The sequence below is a fragment of the Mycetomoellerius zeteki genome, unplaced genomic scaffold (genome assembly GCF_001594055.1).
Source record: "Mycetomoellerius zeteki isolate Tzet28-1 unplaced genomic scaffold, Tzet1.0 scaffold1065, whole genome shotgun sequence".
NCBI lineage: Eukaryota > Metazoa > Arthropoda > Insecta > Hymenoptera > Formicidae > Mycetomoellerius > Mycetomoellerius zeteki.
In genome coordinates, this window is record NW_017255981.1 from 50454 (window position 1) to 67518 (window position 17065).

General features: G+C 29.0%; 2 protein-coding genes and 1 long non-coding RNA gene across 3 annotated transcripts in view; 1 reads left to right on the top strand and 2 right to left on the bottom strand.

Annotated features, from left to right (window-relative positions):
• Positions 1–1364, bottom strand: part of LOC108725026 (uncharacterized) — a 12461-nt gene extending 11097 nt beyond the window's left edge. The window contains exon 1 of the mRNA XM_018451786.1: positions 1280–1364. The gene's annotated coding sequence lies outside the window, so the exon portion shown is untranslated. The remainder of the gene's footprint in view (positions 1–1279) is intronic.
• Positions 1365–2886: 1522 nt separating this feature from the next.
• Positions 2887–13925, top strand: LOC108725064 (uncharacterized). The gene is made up of 3 exons (XR_001936737.1): positions 2887–2930; positions 11742–11743; positions 13852–13925. It is a non-coding gene; the product is annotated as an uncharacterized lncRNA (long non-coding RNA).
• Positions 6550–8591, bottom strand: LOC108725058 (uncharacterized). Its single transcript, XM_018451836.1, is given in 5 exon segments — positions 6550–6987; positions 7526–7691; positions 7892–8022; positions 8341–8489; positions 8492–8591. Coding segments are annotated over 5 exon segments (924 nt in total). The 5' UTR covers positions 8577–8591; the 3' UTR covers positions 6550–6594.
• Positions 13926–17065: the final 3140 nt, after the last annotated feature.

Genomic DNA, 17065 nt, shown 5'->3' on the forward strand with positions numbered 1-17065 from the left:
CTATAGACGCTTCAAATTCCATAGTAGCTGAGTGCATAAAATGTACAAAATTCTGAACAAATTTAGAAACGTTTAATGTAATTTAATGTAATTTTGAAACAATATTTATACTTATTTTTATAACAGTAATTAACGGTGATTAACAGTAAGTCGAAAAAATGTATAGGTTAGGTAGCACGTGCACCGATCACCAGAAATGTCTTGAAAATGCTTATTTTACTTTTTGCAAATTGCTTATATAACACATTCGAATACACAATATTAAACGAAAATGACATTCAAGTCCAAGACACAATGCCAGAGAATAGTATGCACGTGCTACCTAACCTATACATTTTTTCGATTTACTGTTAATCACCGTTAATTACTGTTATAAAAATATGTATAAATAATTGTGTAATACAATAAAACACACTTGACATACCTTTTTAAAATGATGAATTTGCAACAGGAGTATCACTTTTTCTTTTTCCGTAGAAGTACTGCCTTACACAAAACAATGCCAACCGATGACGATGACCGTTGTTCTTAAGCAAACCTGCGTGCATCGCCTTGCGCATTGCCTTGCGCATCGCGTTGCGCAGCGTCATATGCCCGTGTCACACTACGCATTGGAGACTGAGGATTGCGAGAATTAAGGATTAGAATTCGACCAATCAGGTAATTTTAAGTTTAATCCGTTTCGTTCTAATTGGCTGAATTCTAATCCTCAATTCGCATTCCTCAGTCTCCAATGCGTAGTGACACGGGCATTAGGTCGGAATTAGACTAGGCATTAAAGATTGAGATTAAAGATTGAAAGATTAAAATTTGATCAATCAAAACAATAGGAGCTAAAATTCCTTTGCCCTCATTAGTCAAATTTCAATCTTCAATCTTTGATCTCAATCTTCAATGCGTAGTCTGATTTCGGCCTTATGCGCGTTATCTCATTTGATTTATCGTATGACAAATGTATGCAGGACAGAGAGGTCCTCGGATCTCTCTATCCTATAAAGAGCTAAAAAGATTGAAAAATTTGTCGTACAACAAAAACACACAAATGAAATCCCATACGCATCAAATGTGAAATCACGAAACATTTCGTGTTTTTACAACATAAATATTTTGATTTGGATAAATTAAAAGTACAACATTTTATTATGAAATCATAAATATTATTGTAAAGTCACATTTCTTTAGCAAAACCACTACAAGTATCGAAAATTTACTGAATTCATGTGTAGTAAAAGTGTTGTGAAATCACAAACATTTCTAACAGTGTAATAAAGTGGCTAACCTGTAAGTTATTCGTCTTCGACTTCTCAGTCGTTCAGTTATCTTAAACACTTGTTTCACTGTATCGTTTTATAAAGCCAGCATCAAAATGATACAGAGGTGACAGGCTTTATATATGCCTCAGTACATTCATTTATTCATTTATCACAGGCTTTGTACCTACATTAAGATCTTAGATAACTGTAATTTGGTCAATATGAAACTCATGCAGATTCAATCAAGCAATAAACATTAATGGAAATAAAGGAGCGATGATAAGACAAGCACCTGTGTGATATTTTCTTGTTGAACAAATAATTAGCATCATCAAAAGAATCACAGTAAACGTTACGATATTTGTACAAATCATCGTTATTTTTGTGAAGTTTTTATCTTCATCGATAGACAAATTATGAAAAAATTTCACAATAATGACAACATGAACTGATGAAAAATTTCACAATTGCGCTAAGATAATTCACTAAAATGCAACAGTTTTGTCAGAATAAAAATTTTAATGATATTTGTAAAAATGAAACAATATCAATTTTAAATGATATTTGTAAAAAATTAAATAAATCCAATTTGAGGTGTAAATATTTTAATATTTTATATTTACTATCATTCCGATGTGCAACAAACGAAGTTTTTCAGTCGTAATTAAGATGATCGATATTGTAGTACAAAACTATAAGATTCTAATTAAATATATCTTCGAAAGAGTCAATGTTTCATATTTCTTAGGCGCATCGAGTATTTATTTTACAATTTAATATTTACTAGAGGCACTTGTTTTTCCATTTATCGTGGAATATATAATATATTCTATGTGATATTTTTACAGGATTGAGAACATAGAGTTTGCCAGTTAAAAAAATACGGAAGAGAAAAGCCGTGTACGTTGTAAAAATATTTATTTCACGTATTTGCATAAAAAATAAAAATAATGAAAATTTACGAAAAAATATCACGTAAAAAGAGAATTATCTATCGCGTATAAAAAATACACGGAAAGAATTTTCTCTCCAAATTTACCCTTAAAATATGGTAGTTGTAGTACAATATAATACTTTAAAGATTTTTACTATGCACTTCAATAAAATTAATCAAATTTATTTTATATTTTATCGTAGTTTTATAAATGAATGAGATAGATTTATATAAAATTCTTCGAAATACAATTTTATCCCACGACTATCATATTTACAGAGTAAATTCTAAGAAAAAAATTCTCTCCGTGTAGTATCACATAAAAAATGGAGAAATGAACGTAGAATATAATTATTTATATTTTCCGAAAAAATCTCAGAAACAAGAATAAACTTTTATAAAATTTAGATGAGTTTTCTTTTTCTAAATATTAATTTATCGAGATAAAAACAGTTTGAATAAGTGAAGGAATGAGCTATTATTTACATATAATAAAATACTCACCTATAGGTTGTTCTGTCAGTGCCTGATGCTTCTTCATCTCCTCTCAGGATCGTTATCCTCTTGCAAAGAACATTCGCGGAAAACACTCGCGGATAATATATATACTATAGCGCGCGCATTTATTATTAATAAGAGTCTTTCTTGCAATACTGTAGTATTCCACGTTTATAAAACCCAAAAATGATAGGATTTCCAAGTCGGTGGAATCAACATTTCGGTCAGCATTTAAGTCAATTCTTGTATTTAAGATCATCTAAAATACAATTTTAAAATGTCATAAGTCAATCACAGAACTTAACTTTTTGAAACATTTCTTAAGATAATTTTTTTAGAGTGAGAACTATGAATATCTTAGAGTTGACGAGTATAGTCGAATATATACAAGACACAGATAAATGCCGACGTTGTAATGGCACTAGCCATTCAACAATGCCTCATTGTGAGTCTTACTTACCGTCAAAACATCGGAGATATGATCCCACCACCTTTTCCAATTAGTTTTCCATCAACTGTCATGTCGTGAAAAGTTCATTAATCTGATAATTTCAACGGCAATTGACTCGAGGCAGACTCAAAGAACTGATTATGATTCGTTTATTTAAACGTTAGATTTTTACATGAGAGAGGATTATGATTTTCCTCAAGTATCTAAAAATTTAGCTATATAATAATTTAGATATATAGTATGTGAAAATTTTTATGCAATAAGAAAAGTCATTCTTTTCATACATTGTATACCCAGTATATTCTTTTGAAGTACTAAGCTCTCTCAAGATCGTACCCACAGGAGCGAAGATATCGTCTGAGATACAATATACAATTGTTCATGGTTAAATTGTAAAAATAATCGAATATCAAGCAAGCGTTGATTCCCCACTGCAGCTAAACAAATTCAGGACAGATAGAAAAGATAAACCTATCATTATAATTCTTGTAAGATACAATTACGACATCAATCGAGTAGGCCAGATATTAATAAGAAGGAAAAATAATTCCTTGATCTATATTCTATATTACACGGAGAGAATTTTTTTTTAGAGTTTACCCTGAAAATATGATAGTCGTGAGACAACATTGTATTTCGCAAAGAATTTTATATAAATCTCTCTCATTCATTAACAAAACTATAATAAAATATAAAATAAATTTGATTAATTTTACTGAAGTGCATGGTAAAAATCTTTAAAATACTATATTGTACCTCAATTACCATATTTTCAGGGTAAATTTTAAAAGAAAATTCTCTCCGTGTACCAGCTTATTGTCATTGCCGGCAAATAATCACAAAGTTACGCTCAATTTTTATGCGTTCTCGTCGATATCGCGAAAGACTCACGAAAACGAGAAATTAATTTAATTATTATTAATTACGCAAACTGCATTAACTGGAATCGCGTGAATTGCGTTATTTGCATAAGGAGATATTTATTAATGTTACTTTATTTCTAATTTATATGATACAGTTCAAAGTACTATATATAGCGAGAGATACCATATATTCAAACGGAAGAAAATTTTTGTATTAACCAAAAATAACTATCGCGAAACAATTATCCTATTCTCTGTCGTGTTTCGATTCTGAATGATTGAACAATATAAAACATCTGTGATATATGATTGTTATCTCGATCTATTTAGGAAATCGGCTAACCGTACGAACTAGTAATTGTGTATAGTGAACAATTGTGTAAATTGGTTTAAAAAATGACGTTTCGTATTATCTAGTACTATCGCAATTGCGTTCTCAAAAAAAAACCTCTTAAGAAAGGCGGAGTGGCACTGATCTGCCGGAACAAGAGTTCAAAGTTGAATGACAGCACATCGATAGTGCGTAAGCACAATGCACTGCACGGAAACAAACACCAAGGCTATATGTGCTAATTATTTTTATGCTTATTATTTCAAAAAAATTTATTGTTTTGTAAAATATCTATCAAATATTTTGTTCTAAATTTTGCTTAATTATTATTGTATATTTTCTGTTTCATTCTATGAATCGTTTGACATTACTTAAGATATACTTATTAAGAGTGTACGCACTGGTGGAGGAGAATTGTCGCGAGAAAAGTGTAACACTTGCGACAGTTCAAATCAAATTTAATATTAAAATAAATTTAATATTAAAAATTTGCTATTCGTAATCAACTTAATCAATAACAATCGATTACCATACTTGTACATAATGTAATATTTGCACATAAAAGATTAGAACGTGAATTTAATTGTTGACTCATGGTCAGAAAAATTAAATGTTTAGGAATATTTTCTTTTTTAACCCTTAAGTGCCACTGGGGGTCCAAAAGACCCCAAGGCTTTTTCAATTGCATATATATTTTATGATTCCACTGGAAATCGAATTTCTGGCTCCATTTACCGTTAGTTTAGATCCCCAACTACTTGTTGAAAAGTTCGCGACAATAGTATCTTTGTATAGCAGCCGAGCAGGAACGATGCATTTCGAGGCGGGATACAAAATATTCCAGTGTGTCATTTACATTGTGCAAAGTGAAAATCGGAGCGACTTTTTTATTCACGTTTTTGTGTAAATTTCATCATTTTGAATTGTAAGTATTACTGTGCGCGCTCTAAAATTTTCTTAGTCTTGTAAATATAACTTTTTCACGATTAATTAGATGGAATATAATTTGCGGAGTCGGACTATCCGAGAGGAGCTGAAGCATGATGATGAGGATGGTGAAGTTATGGATACGCATATTTTTGTACTTTTTGTAATATTTTTACATATTTTTGTAATTATGTGCCCAAAAATACTTTTTTCATAACTTTTTTATCAAATTTATTAGGTCAAATAAATCGTTAATTGTGTTTTTTCTTTGTCTAAAATTTTCCCATTCATTTCGCAAAATCAATACCTTTTTTAGAATATTCAGTATCGGACTTAGTTTTATCTAAAAAAAAATACTATCTCGGGAGTACAATCCTAAATTTTTTGCGAAAAATATTAAAAATTAAAAAAAATACGGTTATTTGTTTAAAAAGTATTACGTTCTTTAAATTTTAATTAATTTTTTTTCTAGTATATTTAAAGTAAAATTTTATCATAACTGCAATTATATTTTTTTTTAAAAGCTTTGAGGAGTATCCAAACAAATTTTCAAAGCAAAATATTGAAAACTCTAAGAATAGTGTACACTTTTTCATGCTGGGGTTCAATTAACCCCGTGTGGTATCTGCGTGATTTTTTTGACATATGGCATTTAAGGGTTAAAATTAATCAATAGTTTGCAATTTTGGACTTGAAAAAAATTAGAAAAAATCACAATGCTTAGGTAGGATATATAGGTTATTTTATTACAATCATATCCAATTATATACAATATATACCATATTATTTACTATTTTGAATTTTCTTTCAATTTTTCTTATGTCTGTTTTATATGTTAATATAAATCAAAATACTTTTTTATTTTAATTAATTTCTATATCATTTTCGCAATGACATTATATAGAATAATATTATGTACATCTCTTTTAATAACATTAATTATTTTGTTAATATATGTTGAATTAGATACTATCTATTCCATATACATAACAAAATAAATACATTTATATGTATATCTATATATACCGTTGTCTCTGTGATACAATGATATAATACATAAAGATCATAATTTATTTAAAAATTTTAATAAATAAGAAACGCCATTATGAAAATAATTTTTTATTTTTCGAATCAAAAGAATTGTCACTATAAAGTAACAATTACACGGTAATCCCCTTTTTAAAAAAAAGTCACGTATCAACATTTTTTATCTACTACTATTAATTTTCTTTGTATATTTACCATAAATATTAATATCTAATATTTTTATTTATTATCTAGATTATTATTTCCTTTCCATTTTTACTTTTTATCACTAAAGATTAAGTATGTGTACATTAGAGATCCAATAAACCCCATTCATCATACAGTGGCAGTCTTTTTATCATTAACTTTCTATAAATCTCGCTTTTGAAACCTGGATTTATACCACTGCTCAATAATTCATCCAAATCTTTCGCCTCAGTCTTACAGCACAGCATAAACGGTAAAATGATGAAGAATATTATCATTCCATAGTTAGCTTTTCGTTTTATGGTAGCTTTCAGTTCCTCCATTGTAGGCGGGTGCGTCTTGCAATTCAATTGCTTCAAAGTCGCCGACAAGGTTCTAAGATATTCGTTCAATAGAATATTTTTCTTGTTTTCCATGACATCCAAGGAAGGACTTGTATTGAGAAAAAATAATAAATCGAGTACCGGCGTTGCGTAAACGCACACTTGGAAGTCTATCTGTAATTAAATGAATCTTTTCGATCGGTCCATTTTTTGAACTCTTGGATTAATAATAGATTAAAAATGAAATCTATTCATTCCGAAAGTCAGATGTTGTGTTTAGGAATGTCATATTTAGAAATTTCAGCAACAAGGTTGACAATATAGTTTGCGCGGACGACATGGTCAAAAAAGTAACGAGTATAGCAATTAAATCTTATTGCATTATTTATACATATTGCATTTCCAAGTATCTCCTATTATCACATCGTTTATTTGTCTTGATCGCTAAAGACGACATTGCGGACAATTCAAAAATGCGTTAGTACTAGTGTTCCTATTTTGAAATCTGTTTATTTTGTTTATTTGGTTTATATTTACTTAAATTTGTTATTATTGCACACAACTATAAAAATTGTCATAAAAATTCAGAAATGATTCATGAAATAAAGTAACCGAGCTTTGTTACATATAAATGTATTCGTGATAAAATTTTCATTCTTCTATTATAAATTAAAAAAATATATTTTTAACGTAAATATAATGATGTACTTACAAAAATATGATCAATAGGTTTGGCATCATTGTTATATCTGAACAACATATTGTTCACGTGAAAATCACCATGAGTAATAACATTAAATTCCTCCTTACAAAGCTTAGTTGCATTTATTCCTATTTGATATATGTGATCGGAGAGTTTGGCAATTTTTTCCGAGTATCTAGCAATACAAATAAAATAAATGTAAAATTGTATGAAATCATGTAAAACGTATTCACTATAAGCAGCATAATGTGTACCTGCCATTTTCTGTTTAAAGTTTAGTTTATTCTTATTATACATTTATCTTGTGTCATATAACATATTATCATGAACATTAAACAATAGAAGAATGAATACTGTCGTTTAAACAAATCTTACTTTTTTACTTCAGGCCAGTGTGCAATCTCGTCTGCTAAACCTTTAGTACTCTTAATGAAAATATCCTTCATTTCTAATGATTGTTGCTTGTTAAATGTTCCTTTCAAATACATTTCCTTTTGCTTTGGTTCCTAAATATTAAAATATTGTTATTAAAGAATATTTTAATGTATTTATATATTTGATTCTAAAGTGTTAAATAGTGCGGACTAAAAATTTGGAATGTGATAACACAATAATTTTATTATCATGCAATTTTCCGACGAATTTAAAACAAATTTTTTTAAAGAAAATTATGAGAGAAAAATGATAGCCCAGACAACACATATATCGAAAAGACGTTTTAAAAGAGAATAGTCCTTGTATCTGTGCCATGATCTGAATATTCTGAATTATTGTTAATGTAACGAGATGTTACGACTGATTGTGAGTATCACGTGGTGATTTACTTTCTCGCATAGAGCTATGGAGGCTGCATGAAATCTGGCAAGTCCGTAAAGCGCCAATATGGAATGATGTAGGTCAAAACCAGACAAACGATCGGCCATTCGAAAGCCGAGGGACGCGAGATCTTCGATCGCCAGAAGCATTGGATCTTTTGCATGTAGAAAGTCTTCCCGCTCAAGCGATACTTTGGCTCTAACAATTTATTCATTTTATTCAAAGTATTTGACAGCATCGACATTTCGGTGTGAAAGAGACCTGATTTTATAACCTATAACAAGTTTATTCAAGATTAATAAATGGAATCTTTTAATCTAACATAAAATTATTTTTTATATAAAAGCCTGTATAAAATTTATATACTAGAAAGTTTCAAATTAAAAATTTGTTTTTAAACAAATAAAAAATGTTTTCCTTAAATACATGTTTATGTATTCGCTCCCTTAAAAATGATTTATAAAAATAATTTAATTTTAATTACTGATCACCCTAGAATTATTGTCTTAATCTTTCTGTTGAATAGAAATATACTTCAAAACAATAAAACTTGCCACATATTTCTCTCTCTCTCTCTCTCTCTCTCTCTCTCTCTCTCTCTCTCTCTCTGTTTCTCTGTTTATTTCGTTTTCTTTCATTATAATTATTGTACACATTAATGCAACTTACAAATGTTTGTTTGACACTACCGAGTTCAGACAAGGTTTTAAGGATAATTGACTTTTTCTCTTTAATCCTACAACTGCCTTGGTCGCGCGAATATTCGACAGTAATCCTGATCATGTCGCTAGTGTAGTTGTCACCCTTGTTCGTGGCTGGTTTCGAAAATATATCGGTCACCTTAATCGAATTATCATTTTCCGATTTATAATTATCAATATATTATATTGATCATCTGAATCGAGTTATCATCTTCCGATTTTTGCAAAATCTTCTCCACGAAGCTTAGATTCAGCCACATCGATGTCTTTAGGGCCATTTCTGAAAGTGGAGTTGGAATTGGAGAATTTTATCGACAACAAATCCTTGTCATCGTACTAAAAGAATGATATTTATAATAATTTACTAGGGAAGAAATTTATTATGTTTTTTTTCTCTTTTATCACCCGGCTTTGTACACACACTTATTTCGGTCTTTCTATTCTTTCTTTTATCTTTCCTCGCTATTATTTCAGACCGTTTATTTTACTCGCTTTATCATCGTTTCTTTCTTTGTATCCGTCCATGTTTAAGACGGTGGCATTCTGTTACGTTTGAGATCAATGTTTCAATTAAGAATGTAAACCGATTTTTCTTTGCTTTATTTGGTTAACGTCATATGTATGTTTCACGTTGAGATTTGGTCGAATATGATATTTGTGATATATGCGAAAAAGTTTTGTCAAGCCTGGCGCGTTACAATCGTATAGGGTATTGCAATTAATTTTTTTTTTTTTAAATAAATCTTGATATCAATTAATATTCGATTCATTGTTTATTGATTTATTACTTGGACCTTTGTACATTGCTTTAATAACAAAATGTGATTGTGCACGTATTCGATATATAAACTTATACTATACTGGTAATATTTTATATTCATCTTCTAACTCCATAATCATAATCTTTCTTTCTTCTCTTCAATTTTTTATAAATAAGAATAAAAAAGATGAAATTAGGGCTTCTAGGATTTGGCGCTGTAATAAGTGCGCTAATTGTTCATTACAAAAACTTATATTTAACCAATGTCTGTCAATCAAAAACTGAATTTGACATTTAGTCATATAATAAAAAACGACTAAGTCATAAGATAAAACGCGTACATTTCGGTTACTTTTTAGCTTTCATGAGCGCAGTAAAAATGTCGATACAAATTGTTGCAGTCTTTATCCCATAACCAGTTAGATGGCTGGATGGTCAGTAAGTTGAGTTCTTGAAATTAATTCCGTCGTGTAAAAGATAATTGATCGGAATAAATTAAGGGTCATCAAGCATGACTTCAGAAACACAGATGGATCTACTCAACAAAAATATATCAAAAGAAATGCACGGTTCTCATTAAAAAGAAAGAGCGTAACACGATAAAGAACTGAATACAATACGCAACTGAAATTATGATATGACGATTTTATGTGATAGAGTAATCTGAATGCTAAAGTTACTATTCAGATCAGAAAGATCAAAGAAAAAAAATGTTATTAGAAAATATTAATAATTAGTGAACATGTAACAATAAGCGACAATGACACACTATTGATTATGCAATTCCATGTATGAATTCAAATTAATGAATTGCCCTTCTCTTATCGCTTATTATTATGCAGTTATTTCTGAAATCAGTCGTTTCTTGTAATTTCGTTCAACATCTAAAGTTTCAACATAATCCTTTTTAAAATCATGACCATGATACAATGTGTGATAATTCAGTAACGACTGAATGAGTACCTGTATTTCTCCTGATATAAATTCTTATGTGTGTCCAGAAATTCTGGTCTTCAACTGCGTCTACGAGTTTGTCCGACATACAATGGCTGCATTCGGGCTATTAGAGCTATTTGTATTCTTTATCTTCACCATGTGTTGGACACGTACGAGAATAATATGATACAAATAGCACAAATAGCGCGTTTCCCAAATGTACCCATTGCGTTGTTGCAGAATATTTTATAAACGATTTTTTTTTAAGGTAATGAGTCTTTTAATAGCGTATTCATAAGGCAAGGATCTGCATATCTCTTGAGATAACTGTTTTAAACTGAATATTTGTCTTCCACGAAGTTTATATTTAATGGCTACGTTTACACCGTGCATTTAGGCCGCGGCCTATACAATAGATGTCCTTGTTTATCTTGTAGGTTAAACAAAGACATCTATCGTATAGGTCGCGGACTAAACGCACGGTGTAAACGTAGCCAATATTTGCATTGAGTGGATAATGAAATTGATTAATGTCAAATTTAGGACTTTTATCGTGTAGTCAATCAATTATCGGCTGTGCTACTGGTATAAATGCATCAATAATATAATTGAGTTTTAGTTCTAATTAAATATAATGTATCTATGTATCTTAAGATTTTGTGTTAACTAAATTTTTTTATAAATTATGCCGATCACGCTCTTATTATAGTTTGTTTCATTGCATCATTATAGCAATGATCTTATATTTTTGAAGTGCAATATATATCAAAGGATTCACTATAATATATTTATAATGTTTAGATGACGTTATTTAAAATTTTCCTAAATAATTTCCGGCTGAATATCAGTGTCAAGAGAACAAAGGATTGATAATGATGAAGGATTGATCAACATAATAAAGTGGCTAACCTGTAATTTATTGATCTTCGACTTCAGTCGTTTATTTTTCTTAAACCATTATTTCACTGTCCTGTTTTGTAAAGCCAGTCTGAAAATAATACTTACAGAACAGAAGTGATAAGTTTTATATATAACATCGGTACATCCATTTATTCATTCATCACAGGCTTTGTACCTACCATAAAGTCTTAGGTAACTGCAAGAGCTTGCAGTTACCTCAATATTAAACTCATGCAGATTTATCATTCAATCAAGCAATAAACTAATACAAATATAGGAGTGATGATAAGACAAGCACCCGTGTGATATTTTCCAGTTCTACAAATAGTTAGCGTCATCAAAGTATCGCTCAGTAAACGTCACGATATTTGTGCAAGTTATCGTTGTTTTTGTAAAATCTTTACCTTCACCACAATGGACAAATTATAAAAAAATTCTACAATAATAGCAGCATGATCTGACGAAAAGTTTTGCAATTGCGCTAAGATGATTCGCTATAATGCAACAGTTTTGTCAGAATAAAATTTTTAATGATATTTGTATAAATTTAAACAATATAAATTTTAAATGATATTTGTAAAAAATTAAACAAATCTAGTTTGAGGTAAAAATATTTTAATAATTTATATTCGTCATCGTTCTGATGTACAACAAACGAAGTTTTTCAGCCGTAATTACAATGATCGATATCGTAGCACAAAATCGTAAAATTTTAATTAAATATACCTTCGAAGGGATCAATATTTCGAAAGATAGTTCTTACTCACGTTGAATTTAATTTATATTCGTTTTACAATTATTAGATATTTACTAGAGGCACTTGTCTTTTGATTTGTTGTAGAATATATATTCTACGTGATATTTTTACAGGATTTAGAACATAAAGTTTGCTAGTACAAAAAAAATATATAAGAGAAATAAATATAAGAGAAAAGACGTATGTTTTAAAAATATTCATTTCACGCATTTGCATAAAAAATAAGAATAATGAAAATTTACGAAAAAATACCGCGTAAAAAGAGAGTTATTTACCGCGTATAAAAATAGTATCATGTAAAAAAATTAAGGAATGAACATAGAATGTATATATAATAATTATCTATTTTCCGAAAAATCTCAGAAACAAGAATAAACTTTTATAAAAAATTTAGATAAGTTTTCTTTTTCTAAATATTAATTTATCAATATGAAAATAGTTTCAATAAAAGAGGGAGTGAGATATTATTTATATAGGGTAACTCCGGTATATACGCCGCACCTATCAAAAACTTAATTTATTAAGTATTGTTTGCTATGTTTATAGTAAACGAACTATATCAATAAAAACTTTGTACTGTCTACTACTATGAAAAAAATATTAGGAATCCGAAATATTTATTTTTCATATTAAAAAATAAACTTTTTGAAACCTTGTATTTTTGCCGCATATCTCATAGGGGTGGAATATATGGCTACTCATAGGGGGAAAGGGGGTATGTACGGCTCATGAAAAATTTACAAATAATGCAAACATGCTTAATAATACAAACATGCTTTACTATTCCACTACACGTATGTATCACGAAATAATCACTAAGTCTTTTACACGTCCTACATTGATCATTTTATGTAGATTATAACTTATGATGGCGTTACTTATTACAGTGACAAATCGATTCAACTCACAATAAATTCATTAATATTAACAGTAAGAAGCTGAAATCATAACACAATACTAATATAACATAAAGGCATGTAACAGAGTAGTTACGGGAAAATTACTCCCACTCCTTCTATTTTTTCTGACTTCTGTGGCGTAAATCCCAGTGCGGCGTATTTGTCGGAGTTACCCTATAGAAAATTATATATAAAAAATATACCTGTAGATTGTTCCGTCAGTGCCTGATGTTTCACTTTCCCCTCTGAAGGTTGGATTGTCATCCTCTTGCATAGAACACCCGCGAAAATCACTCACGGATAATATGTACTACAATCGCACGCGGATTAATTATTAATAAAAGTCTTTCTCGCAATATATGCAGTACTCCACAAATTATTTTACAAAGATAGAACTTCCAATTCGGTCGGTGGAATCAACACTTCGGGCAGCATTTAACGTCACTTCTTGTATTTAAGATCATTTTAAGTATTATCTTAAGATGTCATAAGTTAATCACAGAGCTATATTAGCTTTTTAAGACATTACTTAAAATGATTTTAAAATAAGGATTAAATAAGATTAGAATCAACGAGTATAATACAAGAGTATATACAAGACACACGATAAATGCCGACATTGCAATGACCGTGGTAATTCAACAATCCTCATTGTGAGTCCTACTTATCGTCAAAACATCGGAAATATGATCTAACTACTTTAAATTTTAGTTTTCCATCAAATGTCGAGTCTATAGTTTTAAAGGATCGAGAAAAACCGAATTTTTCCAATTTTTTTCCGTGGATTTTTTCACGTTCGTAAAACCTATTATATTAAGAACTCGTTTCTCGGTTTCTCGGTTCTCTTCGTAAAGAAAATAATCGTCTATAGAGTACAATCGATAGCGAGTTAATTTAACAGAAGGATAAATTAACAGAAATTTTGAAATTTAAGTATTAAGTATTATTTAAGTAAATTTGAATATTAAAGATTGAAGTGTTGCATAGTGTATTCTATCAAACATTTTTGTGAAACATACAAAACATATATGTAGTATTGTACATCGAGCAAATTAAAACGAATCACATAAACTTTCGAATAAAAAGAATTACAAAATTTTTTAAAAATTTATCCTTACTCGCAGTTTCAAGATTTAATGACTACATCTTTATAAATATATATTAACTTTTAATCGCTCAAATTACCTTTTCTCAGCATCTTCACTTTCTTTTCTTTTCAATGAATATCTGTTTATATACTGAATAACCTGTTTCGTTTTTGTAGAAAAATTTTGAGAGCAAATAAATATAAGATCTGCTTTTTATTTCTGCATTAAGACTGCGAGAGACACCATATTAACCGTACCATAATAACCACTTGCGCAGTATAATGAGTCGTCTACTTAAGCTTTGTTATGTACTAAAGGAAGGTTAGATTAGGTTTTATTATAAAAATAGAAGGATGACTAAAAAATTTTAATAAAAATAAGGTTACATAATTTCATGCATCGCATTAATTTTATGAAGGAATTTAAAAGTTACGTATTATGTTATTTACATAGCAAAAACAGCAATTTAAAAAAAAAACAATTTTTTGGAAAAACCGAAATTTCGGTTTTTTCCAGCAATTTGAAAAAAGCGGTTTTTTTTAAGTATAATCGAGTCGTGAAAAATTTATTAATCCAATAATTTTAACGACACTCTCGAGGCAGACACGCGACGCAAAGAATTGATTGTGATTCATTCATTTAAATCGCGGCGACTAGAGTACTTCAATTACTTCCCCGTCGTTTATAGATTTTTACATGAGGATTATGATTTTCCTCAAGTATCTAAAAATTCAGCTGTATAATAATTTAGATATATCTGAAAATTTTTAGGCATAAAGAAAAGTCATTCTTTTCATATATTGTATACCTAGTATATTCTTTTGAAGTACTGAGCTCATCCACGTCGTCAAGATAGTATCCATGGGAAGGAAGATATCATCTAAAATACAATATACAATTATTCGTGTTTCACTTGTAAAAATGATCAAGCAAGCGATAGATTGTTACCATTGCAGCGAAACAAATTCGGGATAGATAGAAAAGATAAACCTACACAGAGAGAATTTTCTTTTAAAATTTAATCTGAAAATATGGTAGTTATGGTACAATACAATATTTTAAAGATTTTTACCATGCACTTCAGTAAAATTAATCAAACTTATTTTATACTTTATTGTAGTTTTATTAATGAATGATAAAGATTTACATTAAAATTCTTCGAAATACAATGTCGTCCCACGACTGTCATATTTTCAAGATAAACTCTAACAAAAATTCTCTCTGTATTATTATAATTTCTGTAAGATACGATTATGACATCAACCGAGTGGGTCAGATATTAAAGGAAGGTCACCGATACTGACATACACTCCCCCGCAATCACTTTTGCCATACCTAAGCCGAAATTTATTAAACTTCAAAGTTTAATATCTTTGCGGAAAATTATCGTAGCTTAAAAAATCGAACGGCATTTCAAAGGTTATTGCAACAGCTTTCATTTAAGCAGAGGAAAAATTGAAAAGACGCATAATTCTATTTTTTATGGATAAAAAACGAACAAGAAAAAATACGATATTTTTTATCTTTAGTTAATTGCTTGCCAATTTGAAATGAATAATAGTAGGATAATGAAACTAACGGGGTTTGAAAGGTATGCCTTTTACCTTTAAAATGATCGCCCGCCCATTTTTGTGCGACGTTTCTTACCGGAGTTATGAGTATTTTTATAAAAAAACATGATTTTGTTTATTTTCTTATTATCTCGAAAACTAAGAGCGATAGAAAAAAATGTTAAATACAAAAAATACTCGTTTTTAGGTAGAAAATACAAAAATAAAGTCAAAATTAAAAAATCGAAAAAATTTTTTTCTTCATCTTTTTAGGTAGAAAAAATTTTTTTAATTTCTCATTTTATGTGATATAGTTGTTAATTATTCAAAGTGTAATTTAGAGTTAAAATTAATTGATGTTATTACATTGTGTCACTATTATAATTTTGAGTAATTTATTGTAACATGACATATTATGTACTGTGTACGTTATAAAATAAATGTTCTAGAATTAAGAAATAAAGATTTTTGTTGTTTATTAAAAGAATTTGTTATTTAATACATAAATCAAATATATAATAATTTTATAAAATAATTCGTAGTGCCTAATAATGGAGAAAAAAATTTTCATTATCATTAAAATATTAATGTGTATATTTTTAAAAGTAACGCTACACTTTGTTCGTATGTATAACTTTGAATAATTAACAACTATATCACATAAAATGAGAAATTAAAAAAATTTTTTCTACCTAAAAAGATGAAGAAAAAAATTTTTTCGATTTTTTAATTTTGACTTTATTTTTGTATTTTCTACCTAAAAACGAGTATTTTTTGTATTTAACATTTTTTTCTATCGCTCTTAGTTTTCGAGATAATAAGAAAATAAACAAAATCATGTTTTTTTATAAAAATACTCATAACTCCGGTAAGAAACGTCGCACAAAAATGGGCGGGCGATCATTTTAAAGGTAAAAGGCATACCTTTCAAACCCCGTTAGTTTCATTATCCTACTATTATTCATTTCAAATTGGCAAGCAATTAACTAAAGATAAAAAATATCGTATTTTTTCTTGTTCGTTTTTTATCCATAAAAAATAGAATTATGCGTCTTTTCAATTTTTCCTCTGCTTAAATGAAAGCTGTTGCAATAACCTTTGAAATGCCGTTCGATTTTTTAAGCTACGATAATTTTCCGCAA